The sequence below is a fragment of the Pagrus pagrus genome, assembly GCF_965226575.1.
Source record: "Pagrus pagrus genome assembly, chromosome: 9".
Classification (NCBI taxonomy): Eukaryota; Metazoa; Chordata; class Actinopteri; order Spariformes; family Sparidae; genus Pagrus; species Pagrus pagrus.
The window spans coordinates 8,633,332-8,648,379 of NC_140193.1; the positions used below are offsets into that span (position 1 = coordinate 8,633,332).

The following is a 15,048-nucleotide window of genomic DNA, read 5'->3' on the forward strand; positions in this document are numbered from 1 at the left end:
TTCTGGAAAATGAAAAGTAAGACCTGCAATTCTGCCAAAAAAAAAAAGACTAAATCACAGGTACAGCTGTGACTGAATCCTCTTCACTACAAGAGCCTCTAGCCTTGTTTTCTCCATATTTCCTGTGTCTATAGTGAAAGTTTATTTTACTGGCAAGTGGAGGAAATACACAAGAGGAGAGGGGAGAGACTCCCCGTCTTCATTTTAGGTCGAACTGAGCAGATTGTGCAGGGTGAACACGGATAGGTACGTATCTAGACAGTTCGGTTGTGAGGCTATGCGTATTTTTTGTATAACGCACACACATTCACCCTGACACACACAAAATCCAGTCACCCACGCAACCAGACGTTCTGCTGCACCTTCCTGGATAACAAGATCGTGTTAGCAGTATGGCAACAGCTTGAACGTACCAAATGGCTCCATCATTACTGCCAGGGAAGGCTGGACACACACACAGACACACAAAGTTACACAGACAGAGACGAACTAGAGGAAGTCCTGAATATGCTATTGTTGAATTTAACGCAGCTGTCCTTAAAAACAGAGATTTGTTTGCTTAAGTTGATGGTAAAATGACTCAGAGGTTTCAGCAAACACCTATTATGCTTTTTCATTTTGTTATATAGGTTCTTGTGCATGTAAAAGATCCTGAAAGTTACAAAGCTGAAAGTCTACGCCTACGGGAGCTCCTCTCTCCCACAGAAACACTGCTCCTAAAACGCCTCGTCAGTAGTTCTGTGATTTCTTGACATCACACTACGTCACCACGTTACACATTTGTATAATTCATACCTCTTTTCACTGCACACGTGAAGGTGAAGCTACAGTAGCTGTTAGCTGGTGGGCGGTGCCAGCTCAGGCGTGTGTGAGCTGGCCAATCAGAGAAGAATGGGTATTTGGGAAAGGGGCCTTAAAAAGACAGGAGCTAAAACAGCATTTCAGACAGAGGGGGGATACAGTGCATGTTTCAAGCATTAAAGCGTGTAAAGATATTCTGGTAGTATCCCAAAGTTAAATGGGTTTATTAAATAAACAAAAATGTATACATTTTTGTTTGTTTCCTGTTTCAAACCGACAGACAATGTGGGTTTCTTTTAACCCAAACCATTAACTTCCCCTGAACCTGGCCACGTCGCATTTGTGCCTAAACCTGACCAAATCCTGTCAGCAGCATTGTCACATCTTATAAAACAGATTTATTTTATGTTTTATCGCTGCTCTTCTTTGTGTAGACAGATTGCATTACCCTCGGTTTTACAAAAAACAGTTACAAACTCACAATTGTAATCACCAAAAGAAATCTTGCTGGATTGCCAACTACTGTTTCTACAAGAACAACTTCAAGGATAGAGCAATATAAAACCAAAAAAGTGGACTAACTGTAAATGATTCCCATGAAACTACTGTAAAAGTATCATGTTTAAAATGTCATAAATCAAAAATCAATCCGTTGATTCACAAATCTCTCCCTGTCGCTCTCGGCTCTGTTTTTCTCTCTCTGGGGTGCTGGGGTGTGAACACCGACACCCTTGTTGTTTTAAAGTCATCAGGTGGACTGTCAAGCGCAGGAGACAGACACACACACACACACACACACACACACACACACACACACACACACACACACACACACACACACACAGAAGATGTCCCAACAGGCCAGTGCCAGCAAGCGAGAAACACCGACAACCGCACGTGTTGTGTTAGTAACCTCAGCCCTCTGTGTGTGTGTGTGTGTGTGTGTGTGTGTGTGTGTGTGTGTGCGTGTCTCAGGGGAACAGGGCTCAGGACTCAATTAAGCAGACATGTGTGGAATGCTTTCAGGGGGAACGGGACAAGATGGCTGTGGGGCCGACACTATGCGCCCCTCTGTCTCACTCGCCCTTGATCTCAATTGGTCTCGCTTTGGCTGACCCATGGCAGCGTGAAGGGGAGCCATGTGAGGCGCACACACATATATACACACACACACACACACAAAGTGCCATGAATGTCTCGCCTGGACAGTCTAAAGGGCTCTCAAGGGTCCTCTGCCGTGTCTCTCGTCTCGTTCTCTCGGTCTCCCCATGATACCAGGGAGATAAACGAGGCTTGGTCACCTAATGAAGCATGTTGAGGCTTCTATGAGTAGCTTGTAATACAGCTAATAATAGCCTCTGAAGTTGCAATTCCCCAAAAATCTTGTTCCCCTTTGTCCAGGTAGGTGTGAGGGAGATTTACGGGGGTGAAGTCCCTCATTGGCCAGGGGCTTTGCAGTAATGTTAGCTTTGACTGTGGACATTGTGTTGATCTCTGTGCTGTGGTGGGTGCCGGTCGTTTGTTGAGGTTAGCGGACTCCGTTTCTAAGCTAATGGTAGCTAGCCTTGCACTTACATTTAACCTTGAGATTTAAAAGTTTGGAGAATATTAAGAAACTCTTCTCTGGCCTTTAAGGAAAGAGCAGTCAGCATCCTGTTGCTCTTGTTCGCACTCCATAGGTGTAGTTACTTGTATTTAGCTGTATTTAGCTTTGACTTTGGACTTTGTGTTGTTGGTGGTGCTGCTCGTTTGTTGACATTGGCGGACTCCATTTCTAGGCTAACGTTAGGTAGCGTTGCACACCGTTGGCGGTGTAGGGGAGCAGAAGAGAGGCAGTCTACAGGGCTGGCAAGGCAACCAATCACCCAATGAACCAAGAAAGTAGGTGGATGCTTCACATTGTTGAATATATCTGGCTATGCAACATGTGTTTCCCATCCTGCTGCCATCAAAAGTATTTTCTTAGAGAAAGTGCAAGTGAAAAAACATCAAAAACAACAGCAGCATCCATTTACCTGTTTTGAAGATTTCATAGCGCAGAGAGAAGCCCGCCCCCTGGTGGGCGTAGTCGGATACGAACTTGATGTGGAGTGACGGCCCCGACGATATGATTGGTGCGGGGGCGATGTTGCTGCAGTGCTTCCCCAGTAGGTCAGCCGACTCCGAGTTCCCATCGTGGATCTCTACGTAGTCGTACCTGCAGAGGAGGAGATGCAAATTATATTAAATCCCCTCGCTTGATGTAAAGACATTTAATGAATCCTCTGATGAGGTATTCTGTGGAAGAGCGGAGAAGAGAGGAGACTTTCATTTGAGAAAGAGGAAATTGTTAAATCCTTCCAAGCTGCTTTGACTCTCGTGTTATTAGTCTTTTTTTTTTTTTCCTTTATTAGATTTTTCATCTGGCAGGCATCGCATCGGATTTGGCAACAAAACAGAAGCAATGAGCAAATTGTTTGCGTCTATCTATCGGCGGCGAGGGGAACCTCTGAAAGCGCAGTCGCCATCAGCAGAAGCATGGGAGTCATTACGGTTCAAATGAATGCAGCAGAAGACATTGGCAGTTCACAGATGGTGGAGGAGGAAGAGAGCCACCTGCATTAGACGGAATAGAAGGAGAAACCTGTTTAAGATTCTCTAACTGCACTGTAATTGACTGATTATGCACTCTAACTGCTTTGGGCTACAGAACATCATTATATGGATTAGATCTATATTATAATATAAACAAAAGGTGAGTGGGAATGTAGGAAGCTGTGCTCCCTTTCAGCTTGCATAAGGAAACATGTGGGCCGTCTTTCAGAGACTAATTTAACTCCGTTTCTACTTGATATCCTCAAATTTAATGAAAAGCTTCGAGATTTTCCCGAAGCAATGCTTTCGGAATAAATTATCGATGAATGAGTCTTATTTTGTGCAAGAAAATAGACTCAAACTGAGAAAGTGTACGTTCACATGCCTTTTGCTTAATGTTATAGTGCATTCATGTGGTGTCGGAAAAAATCGGGGAAAAAAGGGGGTTACTGACTAGGAAAATTCTTGGGTATTGTCAAAAAACTGGCCGACCGTCACCGTCCCCAAACCCATACAACTCCACATTACAGATTAATACAATAATACAAAGATGTGAACGTAAAATTAATGATAACTAGCTTTAAAGTCACAGCTCAGAGTATAATAAATGCAAAAAATACAGAAAATGTACAAAAAAGGTGAACTTGGAAAGACTGAGTTCAATTATGGTTCACAACTTGTTGATTTTGACGTCATATACATGGAAACATTGCAGAAGGATGTAAATGTTTGGTTGATGGTTGGAAACTTTTTACTAATTCACATATTACTTTTTGCTAACATGTAACTTGTAATGTGGTATTAAGTTTGAACAGTTAGTTGCTGTCCACATAGAGTGACCAGATTAACCCTAACGAGTCAGATTAACACTATTTCTGTAGATTTTGGTAATAAAATCACTTTGTAATATAAAGCTTTAAAGCTATAAATGCTTTGACACATCTTCCTTGTAGTCTCCATGATGTTACAGACACTAAAGTCGGAAGAACGACGTCCCAACATGAGAACTGGGACCATCCGGGGAGCACGTGAATGCAGGGTTACACGAGGGTCCAGTCACGGTGTAAGAGTGTATATAATGGTCCGGCTTTTTGAACTGTGCACGAACCCTCCAGGCCTTTGATGCTAAAAAAAAGGATTAATGTGGAACAAATGACTCTGGTTTACATCTTTGCCTAGGTCTAATTCAATAATGTTTGTAACTCTGCCTGAGGCCGTTCACTCCTCAGAGAAATTCACATTTTCCACTTTTTAGACTGGATTAAGGTTGCTTCATCATTTTGCTGCTTCTTCCTTCCTTAGAAATATCTCGCAAGTTTTGCTGACTACTGTACTGTAGGTGGTCTGTGCTGACTTATAACTAAGCAAGCTGGTCGGGAATAAATGAAGGAATAGATGAACTAGGAATAACGAGGATTTCTCAGCACGCACACTAAATAAAAGCTCATTGGAATATCGACAACTGACATTAAAATAACAAAAGTGCAGCAACTTGTTTAGAGCTCTTTGTGAATTCACCTAAAAACACACACACACACACACATTACAGTATGTGTTTTTGCTGAATATCACACATCAGCAGAAAAGGAGTCTGAATGGAAATCTATTTTTATTTCTCCTTCTTTCATGTTAACTGACCACAAATGTTTGGGCCTATCTCCAGACCCACAGCAGGAGCGTTGCCTCTGTGTCTGGATACCAAAGACACACCTGCCTGCCTCTAAAATAGCTTCCCGCAAAGAAATTCCTCGAGCAACTTGCCATGAAAGACGATCTAAAGTTTGACTCAGAGGTAAGAGAATTCAGCTTGTCACTGGTTTGAAGTAAAGTAGAGAAAAAAACCGTGGCTGGACTCTTTTTGCACATCTTCGTCCATCAGATCGATCAGTTCTGACCGCTGTGCAGTGAATTGCTCCACTATTGAGCTTTCTCTACATTTCCCTGAAGTGATCGCCCTTAACCTAAAGAAGTACACAGTGTACAGTTTAAGATGTACGACAGGAGGCCTCAGCGACTCAACAGATGAAGTTTCATGCACCACTTCCTGTTGCTACTGTACATTAAAAATACATGAATATATAAGGGGTGTTAATCTTTTCACTATTTGTTAGCATGCCATCACAGTTATGTGGACTATCATTACTGAAACCAAGAAGGCAAAACACCCTTATAAACACACACACACACACACACACACACACACACACACACACACACACATATATACATATACTCGTTTTGCCACTTAGGAGATGGATTAATTCCCTGGAAACGTATCAGCACAACCAAATCTTAACCGTAAACTTTACATTCGTCTTATTCCCTAAACTACAGAGAGTCGCTTCAACACCACAGCTGACAAGTGTGCAGACGAGAGCTCGGCTGTGCACGGAGACGCTGTAACGTGTTTCGCTGTAGCTCTCAGCTGTAGCTCCGCGTGCGCTGTTCTGACAGGTGAGCAAGCTCCCGACATCATGCGGGTCACGCACCTCCCACTCTCCCATCATGCTTTGTGTCTGCTTCGCCAGAACGAACGCCACACAGTCATGACGCAAGCTGTCACTGCGCTGCGAGCATGTGTGCGTAGCATCTGTAGGCACTGAGTGTGTGCGTGTCACAGATCCTGTGTCAGATTTTTCCCAAGAGAACGCCTCATCCCAGCGACAGCTTCCTCCTCCTCGTCTCTGTAATGACAACTTTGTTTAACTCCGATCCTGACAAGATCTCTCTCTTCCTCTCTCTCTCTCCTCCCGGCGCTCTCTTTCCTTAATTATTTTCCATCGCTTCACTTTTCAACACTTTTTTTTTTCTACTATTCTTTGTCTTCTTCATTTTTCTCTCTCTCGCTCCTCTTTCCCTCTCTAGCTATCTCTAATGTGCTGTCAGGCACATAGCCAGTGGCCAAGAGCCAACGTGTGGGTGAGGCAGAGGAGGCAGAGACGGGGAAGAGAGAGGATATTAGACTCTGTGAATATTTGAATTCGAAACTACCATTTATCAGCGAAATGAAGGGTGAGACAGACAGACAGACAGGCAGACAGAGGATGAGTGGAACAGAAGGTTAACTGCTTTACTTTACAGTCACACACCACTCTGAGCCGACTCTTTCTCTAACGTTTTCCTCATCCAAACTAAAAGTGAGGCTCACATTTTTCAGATTCATTCAGCCCAGTTGCCCAGATAAAATTTTGGCAGTTCACGTTTCTGCAAACCGCCGATACGTCCACATTTTTAGGTGTCATATTGGGCTGAGTAACATATTGACATTGTCATGTCTGGAGGTTGACCGGATGGTGGGGGTGGAGAGGTACTGTGCATTTCAACATCTGTAAGCGTGACGGGAAGTCAGGACATCTCCAGCTGTGTCAGTGGCAGCCGAAACAGGTAATTTAAGCCAAAACATGATCTTTTTCTAGCCCCAACCGGGTGGGTTTTGCGCCTAGTCCTTCTCAAAACATAAGCACAGGGTTGTCACGAGATTAAACTAAAAACTGAACCTAAATAAACCTGACGATGCAACACACAGTAATGCAAGATTTCACTATATCAGCGGTTTTGCAGTTGATTAATCCACTGTGGAGGCCAAAGCACCAAAACAAAGTGAAAAAAAAGAATTCAAATTTAGCCGGCGCAGTGTGAACGCAGCCGGAGAGAGAACATGACACTGCACTCGCCCTGCCAGCTCCTCCCCTCAGACAGACAGAGACAGGTGTCCCTCCCTCCCGCCCTCCCTCCCTGCAGCTCTGTGCCTTTAGGTCACATAAGTCAGCGAGCACACGTACGCAGGGGAGCTGCACAAACACACAAACTGTCTGTCTCGCACATAAACACACTGACGCACAAACACAGACACAGAGCCCGTGGCCGTGCACTCAGATGCATCTATGGAAAGGTTTGAGGTTTCCTCCACGCTACCTCTGTGTAGGAGGAACACAGCTTCTAACAAACTGTTTAATGCCATCATCTCTCCCTCTCCCTCTCCCTTTCCCAATATATTCCACTGCAGCCAATCAGAGACTTTTTTGAGACTTGCCGTAGGGACAGTCTGAATTTGTTTCTTCCCCACTTTTCCCTGAAATTCGCTTGTTAACAAGCCGTACATGAGATGTTTTTTTTGTTTTTTTTCCCCTCGCTGACATGAAGAAAATGATGAAAAAACAAATGTTGGCACCGAAACATGTAACATGGGAGGTTGCAGCTGCTACAGACGGACGAACATTCATGAAGCACAGATTGAGCTGTGGAAGGAGACTTAAAACTAAAACATTTGACATTTTGAGAGATTCATGGGTGTTTGTGTTTTGGGGGCTGGGGGGTCTCACGAGCGAGAAAGCTCTCCCACGCCTGTCTGACGTGAACCAAGGAAAAGGTTTGGATACAGATGCACTTCCACCCCTCCTCCTCCTCCTCCTCCTCCTCCTCCTCCTCCCTCCCTCTCCTCCCTCCAGCTTTGGTCTTAATTGCCTTTCACACGTTCTGTCTCTCTCTGTAGGTCGGGAGTTGTCTTTTTACACCTGCACATTTCTTTCAAACATCAGGGGTGCCCCTAGCAGCAGACAGAGCGTCTGCACCACAGACACATGGACAAACATGGACACACACTAAAAAGAGCCGAAAGCAAGCTAGAATAGTCGGGTGAAGATATAGCACATGCAAAAACTGCGATATTTTGTTGAGCTGTGTGCTCAATGTTCAAACTCAGAAATCTTATTCAAGGTTAGGTCATCCCACTACTACTTGCATCTTTAGTTTTGTTTCGATTACATGCTGTGCTCTTAAATCATTTCTTTGTCATAACTTAGCATGAATTGATCCAAATTTAAATGTCCTTTTTTGTCTTTATTTGCTAAATGTTTGTGTGGTGCTGGACAGCTGCTAGAGCCTGAAATTAAAGGAAAAGCACACCCAAAAATGAAAATTCAATGCCCAAGTCCACAAACATTAAACTTTAAAATGTTAAAAATAAAAGGTCATACAGCGTAAGTCAAGTCTTCAGAAGCCCCGAGATCCCAGACTGATTTGTAAAGACGTTATTTACACTCTCGACACGCCGGTCAAGTTCCTGCCCGCTCTTTAGATGGACTTTTGTTATCTTAGCAGCTACGGTGAAGATCACTTCAGCTTTAAAAGGATGTAAATCACGACTTTTCAAATCAATTTGGGATCTCGTGGTTTCCACTTATACCAGAAAAGCTGTATGAAGCCATTTAATTATCTTTTTTTATGTTTTGAAACAAGTCCTCAGCTACTTCAGTTGTTTAGGGGAACGCTTCATGTTTTGTGTGCTATGAAAAATAACCCGACTTTCCATCGGCACGAGGGCGAGTAGATAATAAAGACATTTTTATTTTGGGTGAACTTAGTCTTTAATATTTATACGAACTGTTACTGGGTATCATTTCTCTCTAACACGTAGGGAATACGCTCATTAAGTTTTCATCTTGTTGTTGCTTTATTCTGTTTGTTTTGGGATTTTTCCCTCTTCTCGTGCACATTTCGCTGGGAGAGAAGTGAAACCACCAGTAGCCCCGTACAAACATTTTCAGAGGAACTGAAACAGAAAACAATGACTACATTCACACACATATAAAATATACAAAACAGAAAACAGAAGTAAAGGAACAGGAACAATTATGGAGGTGGTGGATTCAGCCGTGCCCTCTGACTGTTCACAGATGCCTCCAGCAGCACTGATAACTCCTTTGAGGCATGACGGTCTCTAGTTCAGCAGCTGCTTCTGATGTTATCTACCTACTCCTACTTCTTATTCTCACGATTGTACATCCCTGGAGACAAATGATTTCAAACTCTACACATTCTTATGCAATCGTTAGCATTTGAAACATAGAGCTCAATGTTTACACACAGCGCTAAAACACCAAATCCTATCGAAGGAAGCCTGTCGCCCAGTATATACTGTATATATTATACTATATTCACACACCTGTGCGGAGTAAAAGCAGCCGTAGTCAGTCTGTCAGTGAAGCAGTTAATAGAGAGTGAGGAGGATGACTGACTTCACTGTTATCAAGTAATAGGCCTATTACTGCAGACAGATGGACAGTGTGTGTGTACGTGTGTGTGTGTGTCTATGTCTGTCCGGCAGTAGTCTCCAGGACAACCAATCGATTCCTCATTATGGCTTTTACACACATTGATCAGGGTCAGTCCTTCAAAGGCACACACACACACACACACACACACACACACACACACACACACACTACAGTAACAGACATAGATCAGACAGACCTGCAGGGCATCGGGGAGTGTTAGTAAATCAGACCACTAATATTATCATCATTACCTGCCTTCCTCTGTGTGTGTGTGTGTGTGTGTGTGTGTGAGTGTGTAAGAGAGAGAGAGAGAATGGATTTCCTAAAACCACCACCTCAGAGCTTAACAAATCTTTAAATTTCAGACCTTCTTCTTAAACCCAAGGACGGTGTCCAAAATCCCTCCCCGTGTCTCCTACAGTGCACTATGTTTACCCTCCACCATTTTGTTTGTCCTTGCCACATACATGACTTTCTGCTAACAATCCCACATTTCATTGACGCTGGTGCTGGTGCAGTTGCTGGTGTGTGACGCAAAATGATAAAGATTAGTAATAGTTTCTCAATTTACTACTCGCTGTGAAGTGAACTGAGTGTCTTTGCAGTTGATTGAGTTTTGAGTAGTTAAGGATGCCTTTTCTAACTTCTAATACGGTTGAGGTGTCTGGAGTCGATGCAATACTTCCAGTAGTTGATGCACCCACTTCCTGTGCGTATCGTATCGTATCGTATCGTATCGTATCATATCGTATCGTATCGTATCGTATCGTATCTTAAACTTGAAGTAAACATTTGTAATTTCAGGTTTATTTGTTTGAGTTTTTGATTGATTGATGTGTTGAGGTCACTCGCCCACAAGTGGAACATTTTTGAGACACCTCATCCTGCAAAACATGAGCCAAAGTGATCGTGATCACAGCTGTAATGAGACAACAGCATGGTTCAACTCCCTTTAAAGGCATCTAGAGTAATCACCGCCTTAAAAGATTGGCCTGGCAAAGTCCTCTGATTTATCAAAAGCAGACTAATGAACCTTTACAGCACACCTTGATCTGGGAGCTGCTCTCTTGTCTCCCGTGTCTGTAGCTTTCTATTAACATTGTCTTTCGGCTCTGTGCCGGGACGCTTGTCTGGACGCATGACTCTCCTGCTGGCAGAGTCGCCGTGATGTTAATTCAAACATGCAGGCAGCTGCTAAATGCCCACAGCTGGTAAGTGAACATCCACTGTCACTCCGCATGCTGCTCCTCTCGCGTCCTCTCTCTGTCGTACAGTCTCTTCACTTCTCCCTCCCAACTTTCATTTTTTTTTTTTTTCCTCCCCTTCTGCCCTCAGGCCGGTGTCACATCACATCACTCTACCTTTAGCTCTTCTCTTGGCCATGTCCTCGGGACGTTTGCCTGCCAGTCAGGTGTGTGAAGAGAAAGAAGAGGAGGAAGAGAAGAGAAGAGAAGAGAAGAGAAGAGAAGAGAAGAGAAGAGAAGAGAAAACAGACTTTGCCGGCATAAAGTTGAATGATTGATAGAGGCAGAGTACAAAGACAAGGTCTAAATCATTAGTGAAACCATTATCGTTGACTGCAGCTTCTCTGTCATATAAATCACTTCTTAACTCACTGCTTTTTTATCCACGCATACTGTGTAAGCCACATAACCATGAAGCTGCCTACGTGCATGTCTGCTTCTTGTGCTTTCACTCTATAGAACTTTATTTGAGTTTGTGAAAATGCTTGAGCCTCTCGTTTCTGCAAGCATGTGTGAGCCTGTGTGTGTGTGCGTGTGTGTGTGTGTGTGCGTGTTTGTCTCATATCAATATTACAGATAGCATCTGCCTTGGGTGTGATATGAGGTAAAGGAGAACTGGAGAGGGTGGAGAACGAGGAGTGGATGAGGATAAGAGACAGACATATAGGAAGGGGATTTAAGTGATGGATAGGCGCAGACTGGAGGATAAAAGAGGATGAAGACAGATATAGGCTGCAGAAAACGTCCATAAATGATAAAGAGAAGAAGAGGAATAGATGCATTTTAAAGAGGGAGACAAAAGGAAGGAGAGGGAGATGAGAAAATAAGAGGATAAGAGAGAGAGAGGAGGAGGAGGAGGAGGAGGAGGAGGAGGAGAAGAGCGTGGCATTTGGCTCGCTGCCTGTGTGTTTTTTTTGTGGTTTTTTTTTCATAAGCAATGCTGAATAATGATTTGGCCTATAAAAGATTGGCACTCTGCAGGAGGATGAGGACGAGGAGATGAGAAGGAGGGAAGGGAAGGAAAGAGGAGGTGGAGATCGAGGTGATGAAGACACAGGCGTGCAGGGAGGAGCAGGGAAACGGAGGTGGGACGGAGGAAGGCGCAGGAGCAGACGAAAGATGATAGATGGGGTCCATCGGGCAGTGTTGGAGGTGGAGGTGGTGGGAGGGGTGAGGAAGGGTGAGATGAATGGGAGAGGAGAGGAGAGGGAGAGAGCCAGGAGGAAAGAGGAGAGGGGAGAGAGAGGTAGCTGTCAGGATGATTTGAGCCTGCCCTCAACGGACCCTGACGCTGCACTTTTCCCTCAGCAGCTGTGTGTGTGTGTGTGTGTGTGTGTGTGTGTGTGTGTGTGTGTGTGTGTGTGTGTTTGCGTGTGTGTGTGTGTGTGTGTGTGTGTGTGTTTGCATGTGTGTGTGTGTGTGTGTGTGTGCGTTCTTTCCAAACACTCCAAATAGAGATCTTGCTTTCAGAGACAGCAGTGCAGCGAGCTAAGAGGAAAATGTGAAGTAGACAACCCACCGCTGCTTCAAAAGGCCAAAAGGAGATTTTGTAGCCGTTTCTTTGACCTTACGTTAACTGTCTCCGCGGTGCCACATCACTTCCTGACATATTCATTTGCATCAGAAATATTCATCATTTAAAGAGCTTTAGTCTGTTCCAGGAATACAAATTTAAATAAATTAACTGTCGTCCTGTCATTGACATTTTAGGGAATTAATTTGTGTTTGCTCTCCGGCTGAGAATTAGAAGAGAAGATGGATACTTCTCTCATGTGCGTCCATTACATATGAAGGTGGAGCCAGCAGCAGTTAGCTTAGCTTAGCTCGAAGGGTGAAACAACCATACAGTAGGCTTGCTTTGCCCAAAGGGAGTGTAACTCCAACTAAATCAGCACCTTTAAAGCTCACTTATTAACAAGTTAAATCTCCTTGGAGAGTCTTGTCGTCACCCTGAGGCTTCCAGGCAACTTACTTCCAGTCTTTATGCTAAGCTAAGCTAACCACCTCCCGGCTGTAGCTTCATCATCATCATGTACGGATACAAGCGGTATCAATTTTCTCAATTCGAGCTTTCTTGTGAATTGGGCATTTGTTTTGTTTTTCTCCTTGTAAAAAGTGTCAGTATGTCGATGGCTGCCTCCGTTTCTAAAGTGCATACTGCCTCCCAACAGCTGTTTGAACAACTGATTTAACCATTTACACTACTTTCATTAAAGACGACATTTTATTGACGGTAAACGTGTCAATTTTTACAAATACAGTGCACAGTAACTAATTAAGGATACTTCTTTGTCGTCCTCAGACTCCCTTAAAAAAAGCCTTAATTTTAAGACTTGTTGCATTCGGAGAAACTTAAACTTTATGAAACAATGTCAAGAACACATTCTTAATTATTTTGGCCTCCTTGTTAATTCTGCAAATGTTACACATGAAGATATATCTTTGTTTGTGTGGAAATAAACAGCAATGCAGGTGTGTATTTGCACGTAGACGGCGGAAGTGAGATCTTATCGCAAGAGGTCACTTGTGATGCATGTCGAGACGCATGTTAACGCCAGGTGTGAACGGATGTTGTTGTCTTGAGAGACAACTTTCTCTCTGATGTAGTTCTGCTCAGAGCACGCTGAAGCGGGAAGTCACGCCAAACACTGGACTCTCTCAGATTAAAGAAAGTGGACATTTCTTCAACATTTCCGTGCCTCACAACAGGCGAACCCATGTCTACAGATACAGCTGTTGGATGATAACTGAATCCTGTCGTCCCGTGATGGATGTCATGTGATGGGGAAATGGGAAGTCACGGTGAGTCATGACTGGCCACGGCTATACTGATCTTAGAGGGGGCACAAGCTTTCTCCCTGTTCACCCCCTCCAGCTGTCCCCTCGCACTGAAATTGCTACTGTACATGAATCTTAATGAAAACATCTCTCTCCGTCTGACCACCACGCCATCGATTCTGCCTGCAGAGCCGGCAGAGTGCTTGACAAAATGTGATGCATTATAGATTACAGATTACCATCTTAAATTGCAATCAGGGCCGTAATAGATTAGATTGCTTAAACGCAGTGACATAAAACAACCCCTGTCTGACCGGGGCATGCGGATTCATAACAGCGCGGGAGTGTGTGTTGATACCGCATCATGAGTTTTTTATGCGATAAGGAGAGAGAGAGAGGAACCATATTGTCTGCTCATGATGTAGTCTTTGTCGACGAACACAGACGACTCCTTTGTCTCAACAAGAAGAGGGGGTGTGTGTGTGTGTGTGTGTGTGTGTGTGTGTGTGTGTGTGTGTGTGTGTGATTAAGAGCAGTTTTCTGTTTCTAAATACTGTAAATTACAAGAGGGGAAACATATGGATCCTGTTCTTACGACCATGTTAAATCAATCTGATGATTCAAGAACAGAATGTTAAAGGGACAGTTCACCATGAAATCAAAAATGCATAGTTTTCCTCTTCCTGTAGTGACATTTATCCCTTTTGATTGTTTTGACCTGGTTATTCGAGATAATTCACAGACCTTATTGTGAGCAGTTTCATGTAGGAACTATTTTCTTTCTACCAAGAGGCTCATGAACGTGACAGCGAAGGATGTAAGCATCAATGGCGGCCTCCTAGGCTGAGCTATAACTTTAGCTAGCTTGTCAACGACTAGAGTAAAACAAAAAGAAAATAGTTCCTACATGACACTGCTCACAACGCGGTCTATCTCCGTGTTACCATTTTCAAAATTCCTGTCTCTGCAACCTCCAAGCTAGCAACCTACACGCGGAAAATAGCAAGCGAACCTAAAGGCTAATTCCTGCTCAAGGTTAGATACGCATACCGATACAGATTGAGACTTCTGTGCGTAGTCTCCTGAAAGCTTACGGACACGGGCCGACGGAGCAGTGCTTCGGGTAGCCGTGGTTGGCAGTGTAGCAGTTTAAAAGTTGGTGAGAAGTTTTAAACAGCTGTCTGATGTTACTTCGCCCGGCCACAGAGACAAACAGTTACTACTAGGCTAATTTAAGGCCCGCATCCAAAACAAGTTTCCCCCCCGACACTATAATGTATTTTCAAATGTTTAAAGAACCATAAGCAAGCCACAGTGTTTTTGCCCCCCGAGAATGGCTGCAGCTAGACCTTTCACGAGCACCAAGACAGCACTATGAAAATATGTCTGGCTATGTGAGACTGTATCTCGAGTAACCGTTTCAAGATTGAAGTAGAGTGCACCCAGCTTGTGGTGCCAGAAAATACATTTGGAAAAACTCCAATATATTCAAGAGAAGTCACACATCTCTACGGGACGTTATCTCCAAAACCCTGCAGCTCACAGCAAAACAATCTAGATGGATAATTAGCGCCACAGGTAAGAGGAAAAATCTG

At 43.8% G+C, this 15,048-nt stretch overlaps 1 protein-coding gene across 3 annotated transcripts in view; it reads right to left on the minus strand.

Annotated features, from left to right (window-relative positions):
* Window positions 1-15,048, minus strand: part of LOC311262078 (neuropilin-2-like) — a 106,457-nt gene that overhangs the window by 74,183 nt on the left and 17,226 nt on the right. For all 3 annotated transcript variants that reach the window (XM_084361226.1, XM_084361224.1, XM_084361225.1), the window contains exon 3: window positions 2,817-2,998. In XM_084361226.1, the coding sequence (XP_084217352.1) occupies window positions 2,817-2,998 (182 nt within the window). The remainder of the gene's footprint in view (window positions 1-2,816; window positions 2,999-15,048) is intronic.